This window comes from Centroberyx gerrardi, chromosome 10, assembly GCF_048128805.1.
Source record: "Centroberyx gerrardi isolate f3 chromosome 10, fCenGer3.hap1.cur.20231027, whole genome shotgun sequence".
NCBI lineage: Eukaryota > Metazoa > Chordata > Actinopteri > Beryciformes > Berycidae > Centroberyx > Centroberyx gerrardi.
The window spans coordinates 22,135,117-22,147,662 of NC_136006.1; the positions used below are offsets into that span (position 1 = coordinate 22,135,117).

General features: G+C 46.5%; 3 protein-coding genes across 3 annotated transcripts; 1 reads left to right on the plus strand and 2 right to left on the minus strand.

The window, feature by feature from the left end:
- Positions 1-963: 963 nt before the first annotated feature.
- On the minus strand, positions 964-4,274 carry rab5b (RAB5B, member RAS oncogene family). The gene is made up of 6 exons (XM_071926341.2): positions 4,193-4,274; positions 3,206-3,514; positions 2,872-3,023; positions 2,532-2,654; positions 1,774-1,867; positions 964-1,592 (listed from the first exon to the last, which is right to left on the minus strand). The coding sequence occupies exons 2-6, from the start codon at positions 3,369-3,371 to the stop codon at positions 1,477-1,479; spliced, it is 651 nt and encodes a 216-aa protein (XP_071782442.1). The 5' UTR covers positions 3,372-3,514; positions 4,193-4,274; the 3' UTR covers positions 964-1,476.
- Positions 4,275-4,706: 432 nt separating this feature from the next.
- On the plus strand, positions 4,707-9,756 carry lcmt2 (leucine carboxyl methyltransferase 2). Its single transcript, XM_071926336.2, has 14 exons — positions 4,707-4,842; positions 4,992-5,116; positions 5,713-5,794; positions 5,930-6,110; positions 6,258-6,414; positions 6,676-6,865; positions 7,119-7,226; positions 7,379-7,466; positions 7,609-7,842; positions 7,972-8,217; positions 8,490-8,587; positions 8,826-9,013; positions 9,210-9,345; positions 9,518-9,756. Exons 1-14 carry the CDS (start codon positions 4,795-4,797, stop codon positions 9,680-9,682), a joined length of 2,046 nt encoding a protein of 681 aa, XP_071782437.2. The 5' UTR covers positions 4,707-4,794; the 3' UTR covers positions 9,683-9,756.
- Positions 9,757-10,189: 433 nt separating this feature from the next.
- On the minus strand, positions 10,190-12,195 carry crygs2 (crystallin, gamma S2). The gene is made up of 3 exons (XM_078285929.1): positions 12,187-12,195; positions 11,288-11,560; positions 10,190-10,478 (listed from the first exon to the last, which is right to left on the minus strand). The coding sequence occupies exons 1-3, from the start codon at positions 12,193-12,195 to the stop codon at positions 10,206-10,208; spliced, it is 555 nt and encodes a 184-aa protein (XP_078142055.1). The 3' UTR covers positions 10,190-10,205.
- Between the last annotated feature and the right edge of the window lie 351 nt (positions 12,196-12,546).

Genomic DNA, 12,546 nt, shown 5'->3' on the forward strand with positions numbered 1-12,546 from the left:
AAGTGAGATTTTTCTATTTGTCCAAAACAGGGACTTAAGTGTTCTGTGTTCAATGTAGTCCCTTTATTTGGGTTTAATCAATGTGTTCTCTGCTACAGACGTGTAACTGACTACACCTAACAGAGTCCAGCTCATACCGTAGCAATATTAGAGTCATGGGACTAGCTACATTCCATATCTAGCCTATATTGTTGCTATCAAGAGCTGTAGTCTGTGGTGCCAACCATCAGTCCTCAGGAGCCCTCGAGCAAGGCACTGAAACCCAAACTGCTCCAGGGGCACAGCACTGGGGCCAACCTTGCACTGTGACCTGTTCATAAATTTGTAGGGGGGGGTAAATGTTTTTATCTAGGAATATAATCTAAATTGGTCAACTAATTCATCTTGTATGGAGAAAGAATCTAACCAATGAGCATCTTCTAAGAGCCACGTTAAAGTTAAGTGGAAACGCTGGCCTCACATAACGAGTTTGTACGCATTTTGAAACTTGTATCTGGACTGGTGGAGAGAAGAAATGTGAGCGGGAGGGGGGAGTGTCTGGGAGAGACCAGACCAGACCAGTCTGTCGGCGTCGCTCCCAGCACTAGAGAAATCAAAACATCTGACAATAAATTAAATAAATACAAACAGCCTCATGTTGGGTAAACTGTGCCCTCTAACATAGGTCTTATCTGGTGTGGGTCTGGATAGTGCCGATGACACAGAGAGAGTCTCGGCAGGAAAGAGAGGGATTAGGAGTTATGAGATCATTCCAGGGTTACAATATGTGGCATTATTCACAGCAAAGGGTGATGCACATTCAGGAGGAAGGAGGGGCGATGCAGGGTAACAGATGCGAGCCTCGACAAAGAAGAAGAAGAAGAAGAAAACAGCCAGACTGGGAATCCCCTCTCTCCCGTTGGCTTCTTTTGTTTTATTCATCTTCCAAATGCCTTGGACTTGTTTTTTTTTTCTTGGCCACTCATGAGCGGGTGCTGCAGACAGTGTTGTGCCTCCTTAACACAATCAAACAGGACTGTGACTGAAATGACTCGAGGCAGAGTGCGACAAGGGAAGAAAAAAAAACATTCACGATTAGTGCTAAATACTACACCAGGTTTGTCACTCTCTCTTCCACATTCTTCTTTTTCCTCCTCTCCATCTCAGCCTTTGTCATATCTCTCCTTGGGATTTCCTTCATGCAGAATCTCTCGGTCGGCGGTGAGGAGACACACGTGCAAAAGATGCCGTCTTTCTCCTCTACCTCTCCCCACTCTCTGTTTCCTCTTTATCTCTTCTAGCTTTGAATTTCTCTCTCAGGCCATCTGTCTGGGTGGACTGGAGGGCAGGTGGAGGTTTGGAGGGGTATGGTGGGTGAGTGCAGGCTGGGTCTCCCCCCCCCCCCAGTCTGGCCCAGCCCCGCAGGTTGGTTGAAGGACACAGGATGGTTGAAGGGCCGTGGTGGTGTTGTGGAGGGCGGAGCAGGGTGGGGGGACTCTAGTTTCCACCGCAGCAGGCTCGGGTAGAGTGGGCATCCGGGTCCTGGAGGTTGACTCCCCGGTGTCGTGCTGCGTGTGTAGGGTTCTGGGTGTCTGTTTTTGGCATCTTTTTTGCTTCATTGAGAGGAGGGAGGGAAATATTTTGGCATGTCAATCATACTGATAGGTTGTCAGAAGTAACAATAGTCTCTAGTAGACTAGTCGTTTTCTTCTAATATAAGGTCTAATCCCAATCATATCCTTGTGCCACTTGTTTACACGTAAATAACAAGTGTGGGAAGAGACAGACACTCACCAATGGCCAGGAAGAGCTCATTGACGTTCATGGCTGTCTTGGCAGAAGTCTCCATGAAGAGCAAGCCAGTGTCTTCAGCGTAGGTCTGGGCTTCCTTTACAACACAACACACAAAGAAATACAAATACATCATTGTTAGGGATTTGGAAAACCACAAACCACATTGAAAAAACCTAAATTCAGCCCTCAGCAGAGCTGAAAAGTCAAGCTTTGGACTAATAAAGTTCTTATGGTTAATTAATCTCCTTTACAACTACTGCCAACTGCCAACGCTGAACAATAATTCTCCAGCTTGCAAAGCTGCAGCCTCTGTAACATTATGTTTGTTTATCGTTTGTCTTCCAGGTTTGATTTTCAATAAAATTGCACATGAATGCAATGCTGTGTGGCAGACGACGTGGAAGTCCCGGATGTTGGACTTTCCCACAAGCACATGAACACAGCATAATAGTTATGGGTTAAATCGTCGTATCATCGTCAATCTAATTAACTGGTCTTTGGGCCAAGGGCTATCTGACCAAATTTCAGCCAAATTTTGTGACTTTTTGAGATATCTTGCTAACAGACAAACGGACAGACAGCGGTGAAAACATAACCTCCTTCCAACTTTGTTGGCAGAGGTAAAAACTGTGTTGCAAACTAATCTTCTGTGTTAATAGACAAGGCATGTGTCAACACCATTGGGCTATGGAGAAAATGGAGAATTTGGAACAACAACAACAACATTGCTCTGCAATGGCTGGAGAAGAGTGCATTACCTCATACTCCACTAGTCTCTTCTCTGCCAGGTCAGCCTTGTTCCCAGCCAGGGCAATGACAATGTTAGGGCTGGCCTGTCTCTGCAGCTCCTTCACCCAGGCCTTTGCTCTCTCAAAAGTCTCCTACATAAACACAGGACCAAGGTAAGATAAAACATCAACACACAAGTATAAACAAGGCAGAGAGCTAGAGGGAGTGAACGCTATCTGGTCATGGATGCTGTGCATGAAATATACATCAATATGGGAATGTATTCATCAGTTGGGGGACAAACTCTTGACCATCCTGAGCGAAATATAGAATATCAGATGTTGTTGACATAATCTGTCTAAACCATACCGGCTTGGTGATGTCGAAGACCACAATAGCGGCCTGCGCCCCACGGTAGTACATGGGAGCCAGGCTGTGGTATCGCTCTTGTCCTGCCGTGTCCCAGATCTCAAACTTCACTGTGGTGTCATCTAGACACACTGACTGGGCCAGGAATGCAGCTGGACGCAAAGGGAAATTAGGACAGGTTACAAAGGCTCCTTCAACACTTCCTCCACTCACCCCTTTTCCTGAAATTTCCTTCATGACTATCTCCTTCTCCTCCTCACCTCCCAGTACCTCCCTTTCGATTGCCCCCTTTCCCCTACACTCACACACACGTTCCACATTTCTCCATCCTCACCTCCGATGGTTGTCTCTTGGAACTCGTCAAACTGTCCCTTGACGAAGCGCAGCACCAGGCTGGACTTGCCCACGGCCATGTCTCCCAGCAGCACCAGTTTGAACTGGCAGATCTTGGTCTGGGGTAGTGTGCCGTTGGAGCGGCCTCCACTCCCTCTGGAGCTCATACCGACCCGAGCAGGAGACGGCAGGGGGGCTGGGCCTCCTCCCTGGGGTGGGGACGGGAGCTTCTGGGATACGCTGCCTCTCAGACAGAGTGTAGTCAAATCTCACCAACGACTTCTTCACCTCTCTTGTTTCTGTGTTTTCTCTGTGTGAAGGGAAGAAGCAAAAGGCTTGGTGAGGGCCTGAGGTTTGTTTTGGTGCCAAAAGCCTTACATTACATACGCTCTTCTCTCTTTCTCAAAGGAACAAAGGCCCTCCTCTAATGGTTCTGTAAAGTCTACCTATGGTTTTATAAGGAGAGGCAGATTTGACAAGAAATCAAGGGAAGACAATGCACAAGTGTCATCACTTTCGGTTTACTGGCCATGAATGTCTATTCTATGTTGACTGAATGAGAGCTATGTCTGAGAAATAGTCCCCCATTCCCAGCTGTGTCACATGCAATGTGAGGCTGGAGTTTAACAAGGATGCTGCATTTAACATTGCTGTCTCTCGCCTCATAGACAACAATTCTGATCGTCCATCACTGCAGCAAATTCTTCATTTGACACATTTCTCACACGTAAAGGTCATATTTTAGGTGACTGTAGAGAGGGCAGTTATCATTCCACCACCTAGCGACTGTTATCTACACAATAATGTAATCACCAGCCCTAACCCTTATCGTACGTTACTGGTGCTGTGCTAAATGGACTCCGCTCCGACCAGTCAGGTCGGATGAGACAAAATTGAGTCATGGTTCGACGCCCCATTCAATATGGTATTAATACTTTTACATATAACTATTGTGTATCTATTAGTTCGATAAAACGGAGATATTTACCTAGGGCAATAACGTCGTTTCAGTAGCGGAGGTCCCGAAGGCTTGACTGTTGACAATTTGGCTATCAGCTGGGAAAAGAAATGTTAACACTTCCTGTAAATTTGCGCAGGCGCAGTGAGTGTCGCATTGTCAGTTCTCTGTCATAGAGAACCGCATTCCTCAATGATCCCTAGTGTGACTGCTCACGCGCTGAAATGTCTATTAAATGTATTACTTTTGCAGTAGTCCATTATTAATCTATTTTTCCTGCCGGTGGCGGAAGTTTTTGTTGTTTTTTTTACTTTATACAATTAATCAAGATTATAATCTAGGCCCAGGCCCGCATGTTGTTGCCACAATTTAAAGCCTTGTATTCATACATTACTACTGTATAAACTAATCATTTTAAAAGAATCGTAAGTGGAATTTAGAGCGTTTGACTCAGGGCTATTTACCTTGGCATCCGAGCCGCCAGGGAGCGCAAGAGCGCAGATATGACCTGCCGGCACCCGGAAGTCTTTACCATGTGCAGGATTGTTTGAATTGTTTTGCTCAGTGAAATATGATATCTGATATTAGTATGTTTTGGAATTTACCTGTGAAGTGATGTGACAGCTATCGGTATGCCAACCACAAACAGAAAGAAGCAGAAGCAGGGGAAGGACACGGCGGTAAGGTTTATTTCTTCACTGACTTTGACTCTCAGAATTGACCAAACCTGACATGTTGGTAAGCTAAAGGTAAAAGCGAACGTGTTAGAGAACTGAAAGTACAGTCAGTTGCAGTTATAATGTACTGTGATTTGCTGTGTTTGACCCAGGTACAGGGAACCAACGACAGCAGTGTGGTTAGCAAGGTGTCTGCTGCAGCACAAGGCTACTTCCAGGATGCCTTCCTCCAACACTTTGTCTGTAAAGTGGCCAGGAGAGCCCCACTCATCAACAGGTCAGTGCAGGACACACAATAGACTACTGGCTTCAGGCAGTGTGGCATACAGGAGGCTGCAGCCATAGAGGGGGGTTGAGAGAGTCCAGCATTGCACTTTAACAGCATACCATTTGAGTGTTGCATTCAGTAGGATTGAAATCTGAGCATTCTGCAGCATGCAAAGATCATGCATCATGCAAACAACACTTAATGTAGTAATAACTGATGGACTAAACAGTAACGGCAGTTGGATTCCTATCCAGTCCCATAACAGGTGATGTGGGGGAGACCTGGGATTATGTGGGTGTAAGGGGATAGAGTCCTAGAAGGGCTGGTTGAGCAGGGTGACAACCCTCAAGAATAAATTGTAGTAGTAGAAGTAGTCCTAGTCTTAATGGACCGGTTGCTTCTCCCATAGGATTGTTTTTGGAAGAGGCTGGCCTGGGTGTGCAGGGTCACCGGCAATCCTTACAGCCTTTTTATTTACCCTGCACACACACATAATCTACAATACAATGAGGAGGGGAATTATAATGTGGCAGGTGTTTACACAGTGACATTAAAGATAAAGATGTTGTACAAATGAAGGTCTTGGGTGTTTGTGCTTGCTTTAGGGGCTACTACGTGCGCTGGAGGGCTGTGGACCACTGTGTGAGGAGGTTTCTGCAAATTACAGAAAACTGCCCTAGGAGACAGGTAGGGATTTATATTACATTGGTAGTGCAAGTTATCAGAGGGTGTGCATACTGAAGGAGCTTGTATTTCATACCTCTTCCCATTGTTTTTTTTTTCTTTCTCGTTCTCTCAATCATTACCTTTCTTTTTTTGTAGATTTTGTCTTTGGGCGCAGGCTTCGACTCTTTGTATTTCCGCCTGCATGAGGAGGGAGTTCTTGACAGAGCTGTTGTGTTCGAGGTGGATTTCCCCGACGTCGCCCGACGCAAGGCTGCGCTGATCGGTGCCAAAATTACACTGAGGGGAAACTTGGACTCCCAGTTGCCTTCTCTCACAGGTTAGCCATGTCATCCATGCTCAACACAAACACTGAGATTCACTGAGATGTTTTACAGAAATATCAACCTTTGTTTTTACATTTGTCTGGACTGCGTTTTCCATACAGTTACGTTTTATATGTACATGTCTGCTTGTGTGTCCTCAGGCCCTGTGTATGTGTCTAGTGGGCAGTACCGTCTACTAGGGGTGGATGTTAGAGAGGAGTCCCAGGTGGAAGAGGCTCTAGGTGGGGCTGGGCTGGACTGGGATTCCCCTACCCTTCTTCTCTCTGAAGTGGTGCTTACTTACATGGAAACACAATGGTAAGATCTGGAACTTGTCTATCTAGGGCTGCATAATTAATCATGTATATTTGTTTTAGAATGTCCACAAGTTGCAAGTAGTTGATAGAAGGTTCAAAGAAGTTCAATTATTTTGTTCCTCAAACCATCAAGGCTAATAATCATGGTCACAATATTTAGCAAAATAATCAGTATTATCATCTTAGCCATAATCTTGCAGCCCTAATGTGAGTGATTATGTAAGTATGGCATGATGGTAATTGTATGTTGTGTGTTATCCAGGTCGGATGCTGTCATTGGCTGGGCAGCGAAGCTCCTGCCCCACTCGCTCTTCGTAATGTACGAGCAGATCCGTCCCCATGACCCTTTTGGCCGTATCATGCAAGATCACTTCCTGAAACTGAACTCGACTCTACACGCTCTTCGACAATACCCAGACACTGCTGCACAGACACACAGGTTCCTGGACAAGGCCAGTATGCAGACTCTAGATGAAGGACAATGTGTACTTATCATTGCATCTTGTAACTGTTAGTTAAGTGTAACGTAACCACTTTAATCTCATATATGCAATAGGGATGTGCATATTTCTTATTTCCATGATGGACATTGCCTACATTAATCAGGGAATATGAAAAATATATACTTTTTTAAGCAAGTTCAGATGTGTAGTCAGGCTGAGTCATGGTATCCTAGTAAACCTTCGGGCTGATTCTTGTCTTCAGGGCTGGGAGCAGTGTGTGTGTCTGGATATGAATGACTTCTACCTGGGTCTGGTCCCCGAGGAGGAGAGACGCAGAGTGGAGAGTCTGGAACCCTTTGATGAGTACGAGGTTAGCTGTTGAATTGTATCCCTATCTTCCTATTTTGTGAGGTTGTGACTTGTGGCTGCTCTCTGTAGTAGACCATTATAAAATCACATAATAGTTTACAGTCATGTAATACAGAATGGTACTTCAGAGTCTGTATATCTGTCCGCCCTCAGGAGTGGCACCAGAAATGTACGCACTACTTCATCCTCACTGCATCTCGAGGCTCTCTGACTACACAGGCCTTACTCACACACCCTCCAGGTAGCTATCGCTATATCTCATTCTCCTCATGTAAAAACACTTTTTATGGCTTTTTGACACTCGCTCTCTGCAAGTCTGTATGCATGTCCTTACTAAGTTTGTGATTGTTTTTGTGACCCTCTTTTTTTATTATTTGCTTCAGTATCTCCAATCCCGTCCATGAGCCCGTCCCGGAGCCCCGTGGCCCTGAGTGTGAGGCCCATGCCAGAAGAAGTATGTATAGAAGGGCTTGGAATGGCTTCCACCTCTCTGGGCCCAGGGCAGCTGCTGCTCACTGGAGGCTCCAGCAGAGGAGGCAGGGGGGCGGTGACTAGGGTCCTCCTCAGAGGCCAGGTTGGCTGGAGATGTGCCTGTGTGGAACCCTCAGTAGACTGGGGTAAGTGGGTTTGCTGCTTCTGATTAGCCTTTTTTCCACTGGTCAAAGCTCTTGGTCTTACCCTACGTTTTCAACAGAATTTTTTCGCTTCCAGTCTGAACACAGAGTTATTCTGTTTCTTTCCTCCAGGTGTGCGGCTCTACCACACTGTAACCTCCCTCCCTGGAGGAGGTGCTGTGGTATATGGAGGTCGCTCCTCTCCGCTCAACCCAATCAGAAGCCTTCTCAGAGTGAGCCTTGACCCCGATGCTCCACCTGATTCTCTTGGCTCTGAGGACCAAGATACTGTGAAACTCTGTGTAAAGCAGATGGCCTTTACGGATGACCCACCACAGCCAAGATGGAGGCACAGTGCAACCATGCTCAGCCATAACGGTGAGGTGTTCGGGCTAAAACAGGAACTCATTTTTGAAAGTTGGAAATGAAACAATAAAGAGTTTTGACTCGCCTAGTTGATAGACAATAGCCCTGACTGGAAGAAAACAAATCCACTCCTAAGTGGAATCTTGGCCATCCAGAAGTGGAACATCCACTATCCCATTTAGATAAATCTGTCCAGTGCTCTCCACTTTACACAGTTCTCTACTGTGTGTGAATGTAAAGGGTCTAAGGAGCTATGATTGAGCCTTCTCTTTATTTCCCTACAGGCAAAGACTTCCTGTTTGTGTTTGGTGGAAGGAACGAATCGGAGGCAGTTCTGGGTGACGGCCACTTCCTGTGTCTAGACCAGCAGCACTGGACTGAGGTTGGCTGAGCTCCTACACATGTGTATCGTTGACATGAATAAGTTTATTTCACAGTCACACTGATGGCATTTAAAACATTTCCTCATAGTCATCTCTCCGCAGCTGTAATCAACGTGTGTGTGTGTGTGTGTGTGTGTGTGTGTGTGTGTGTGTGTGTGTGTGTGTGTGTGTGTGTGTGTGTGTGTGTGTGTGTGTGTGTGTGTGTGTGTGTGTGTGTGTGTGTGTGTGTGTTTACAGATCCCAGTAGAGGGCACAGCACCCAAGGCCCGTCTCTCCCACTCTGCATGTTCATACCAGGGAGGGGTGGTGGTGTTTGGAGGACTGGGGACAGGAGGAGTGCCACTAGGCGACACAGTAGTGCTAAGGCCCACCGACAGAGGCTTCTGCTGGGAAAGACTAGAGGTCCAGCCCCCGCCTGTTCCCAGGTCTGGAGCTACTCAAAGCATAACAAAAATTTCAACTCATCAAAACAAAAATCCAAGGCTTAGCCTGTAGCTTCCACTTAAAAGTTAAGCAAAGCAAGGTAATGATAATGAATTGTAAATTAGCCTTGAGAAACCTTCAAAATTATAATTTGGAGCCTAAAAGCTATAAGAGTTTATATTCTGTACCCTCCTCCAGGTACTCCCATTCTGCCCATGTGATTGGTGAAAAGTTGGTTGTGGTGGGTGGAGTTTGGCTGCATTCAGACGGTGTACCAGGTGTTGCCGTGATAGACCTGACCACCTGGAGCAGTGTGGAGTTCACTCTGGACACAGTCAGTTCACATTTACTGGACCTCCTGCTGCTGCAGTCATTCATAGGCACATACACAGATTGCATAACAACTATAGTTTGTTAACCTAGTGCACTTTCACTGTACATGCAGCCTCACATTATGCATTTGAATTGATACTGAATAGTTAACCTGTGTGTTCTGCCATCTCTAGACCTCAGTGCCTTGGCCTCTGATGCTCCACTCCTTCTGCTCTGAGCTGACAGACCCAGAAGAACCAGCGGTGCTCCTGATTGGTGGGGGAGGAAACTGTTTCTCCTTTGGGACTCATCTCAACCCTCAGCCTGTCATTGTGGACCTCAGACCTGTGCTGGGATAAAGTGGCCTGTGTTTCTCTGGGACGGTTTCAGCAGGCGTGGAACAACGGACTTAAACTGAAGAGTCTAAATAGTCTGAATTCCAAATGTAAGGCATCTCAGACAGGGATGAGCAAATAAGCTTGAATTATTAGAGAGGATTCAAATAGTTTGGCTCAGGTCCGATATGCACCGCTCAAAGAAGAGCTCCAAACAATTTTGTAATTTTCATTGCACCCTTAATTGTGGATGATTGAATCCTACAGAAGGGAATTGCTTCTTGTAACTTATATCAAGCAATTACCAATGATGATTCAGGTATGCTTGAAACACGCACAAGAAAGTTAACACTAACGAACTGACACAACAGAAAATCCAAAGAATCGTTGTCACCGCCTGCTTGGTGGACAGGTTTTTATTTCAAGTGAGACCTCAGTTCTAAATCACAAAGTTGCCAATGAAAGGTTTCGTCGAATACAGAGTCATGTCCTGTCGTTGATCACAGCGGGTCTGTTTGTATAGGGGCTTGGTTGGATGGAGGGTGAATCACTCGGTGAAGCGCCTGAAGGACTGGACTGCGGGGCTGACAGCACCCCAGTCGCCGGGCTTGCGGTATTCTCCCTTCTCCAGGAAGTACTGGCGTCCACGGTAGTTGGGGTGCTCATAGAAGACCCACCAGCCGTCGACGACCTTACAGGAGTAGACCTCCCTCCAGCGGAACTTCTCCAGGAGCGAGGGGCAGTCCTCCGTGGCCTCAAAGGCCTGGCCCCCGAAGTCTGCCTTCTCATACAGCTGCATCTTGTACTGGGTCCCACTGGTCTAGGAGGCGTGGGAGGAAGCGTGGGAGACGGAAGGAGTTTGGATGGAGGACGGGTGGAGGATAGGTGGATAGGTGGAAGGGGAGAGGTTAGTGCAGGGGGTTGGGGAAGAATGGGGAGGGGATGTGGGGTAAGAGAAAAGGGGAAGGGGGGATATATAGGGAGATGAGATTCACATCCAGCAAAATGGGAAAAGGTATTTTTATCACATGTATATGATCAGACTCTGTCTCTCTCTGCAGAAATAGTCTTCATACATATGGTCTACCTCTGACTTTGACTTTCATTGTTTGCTGTCTGTTAACTTACTCATCTGTAGCATTATAAATAGTACAAAACTGTACACACACAGCTAGTACAAAATGGATTGATTTTTGTATGAAAGCGGTGTGTCTGAATCTGCCCCCTGGTAGTGGGTCAGCTGATGGGCAAATGTGAGCTGTACTATAGCTTGATCATACAAATAGAATGACCCTGGTATTGATCACCATTGACAGAGCCCTGCGGTCACCAGTAGCATCAACACCATGGTCAATGACATGCCTATACTCCTCCATCAGCTGGTTTCACTCTGCCCGGCACTCGCTGTGGCTCTGCTTGTATCACCTGACTTCACTGTCTGTAAGATGTATGGACCTGCACAAGTTTTAGAAGTCCTCAGGTTCATAGGTTTGTGCAGGTTAGGGGTTAATGGAGAGATCTGAATGTAGTGCCAAGCTCATTCAGTAAAAGATGTCAGACTTTGAGGTGATTAGATCCCAGCAAGAACCACTAGACACTGAAGACAAGAACAGTCAATGGCTGACTTACAAAGTGGATCATCTTGCAGGAGCTGAGGCGGTCGTTGAGGCCCATCCAGCGCAGGTACTCGGGGTACTCCCCCCTGGTCAGGACGTACTGGTAGCCCATGTAGTTGGGCCTCTCGTACACCACCCAGGCCCCACTCTCCACCCGGATGGAGTTGCAGCGGCTCAGGTAGGCATGGAAGTCTGAGCAGTCGCTGTCGCACTCATAGCGACGGCCCTGGAAGTTCTTATCCTCGTAGAAGACAATCTGGAGGACACCAAATGACACCAAATGCCACTCTCAACTCTCGTCAGATCATTTCACATTCTCTGTCACAGACTGCAATGGGTGGCTCAGTTCACAAATGTCCAATTTGAATTCAAAATGACAATGCTGTCTCCTATCAGTGTGTCCGTTGGACAGTATTCTCAGTTTCATTATTCCAAAATAAAAAAATAAGCTTTTCTGAAATGTGAAAGTCCTGAAAAGTATTCTGTTGGCAGTATTTTGTCAGTGCCTCAATGGTCAGTGCAACTTTCACTCCCAGCTGATTCAAGCCCTCAACAGCTGGTACCACAGACAGGAGATCTGGCCAGTCAGGTTAACATTCCTTATTCCTCTGTATCTCCCTGTCACTCCAACAATCAGCAGTTAGCTCTTAAAATGCAGATTTGAACAGTTTCAACAGTTGGATTTGCAGCTCTGTAAACCAAAATGAATGTAACCGCATCCCAAATTCTAGGTTTTTTCCAGGTTAGTGTAGAGGGTTTTTGTTCAAGGCATAACATTGCTAAACCCCACTTACTCCTCTGGCAGTTATTGTCCTTGTCCACTGTATCACTCTACACCCTCTTACTCACCATCTACCTGCCATGATGCTACCTGAGCCAGTGTCAATGTTAGTCCTGCGTTCTCTTACTCACCCTGCCCATCTTGGATATAGTATGTGGGATAAGCCTTGATGATGTTAAGTGGTCGTCCCCCTGAGGTCTCGATGCCTGAGTGGCCCCTCACCAGTCCCTTTTATATCCCCACCTTGCCACATTTATAAACAGCAACAGTGGAGGCAGAGGGGGAACAATCGCTTTGTCATGAAAATGAGATCCAAAAATTGAGTCAGTGATTCTAGTGCTATTCAGTTTTTCCAGAAAAGCGAGGCAGGATTATGGTATAATGGCAGGGGATGGTGAGCGTCCATTGACCCCATCTTTCAGCTGGCTGGGTCCAGTGCCCCCCCCTCCTCCAACTCACCTCACCTCCCCCTTGCACCATAACACAACACA

Bases quoted from the DNA above. Each gene is read 5' to 3' on its own strand.
- rab5b (XM_071926341.2), bottom strand. From the start codon at position 3,371: ATGAGCTCCAGAGGGAGTGGAGGCCGCTCCAACGGCACACTACCCCAG. The intron at 3,024-3,205 runs GTGAGGATGGAG...CTTTGCGTCCAG, and splicing joins CCAAGAGACAACCATCGGAG to CTGCATTCCTGGCCCAGTCA. The intron at 1,593-1,773 runs GTGAGTGTCTGT...CTCTCAATGAAG, and splicing joins TGAGCTCTTCCTGGCCATTG to CAAAAAAGATGCCAAAAACA.
- lcmt2 (XM_071926336.2), top strand. From the start codon at position 4,795: ATGCCAACCACAAACAGAAAGAAGCAGAAGCAGGGGAAGGACACGGCG. The intron at 5,117-5,712 runs GTCAGTGCAGGA...TGCTTGCTTTAG, and splicing joins AGAGCCCCACTCATCAACAG to GGGCTACTACGTGCGCTGGA. The intron at 9,346-9,517 runs GTCAGTTCACAT...TGCCATCTCTAG, and splicing joins TGGAGTTCACTCTGGACACA to ACCTCAGTGCCTTGGCCTCT.
- crygs2 (XM_078285929.1), bottom strand. The intron at 10,479-11,287 runs GTAAGTCAGCCA...CACGCCTCCTAG, and splicing joins CCTGCAAGATGATCCACTTT to ACCAGTGGGACCCAGTACAA.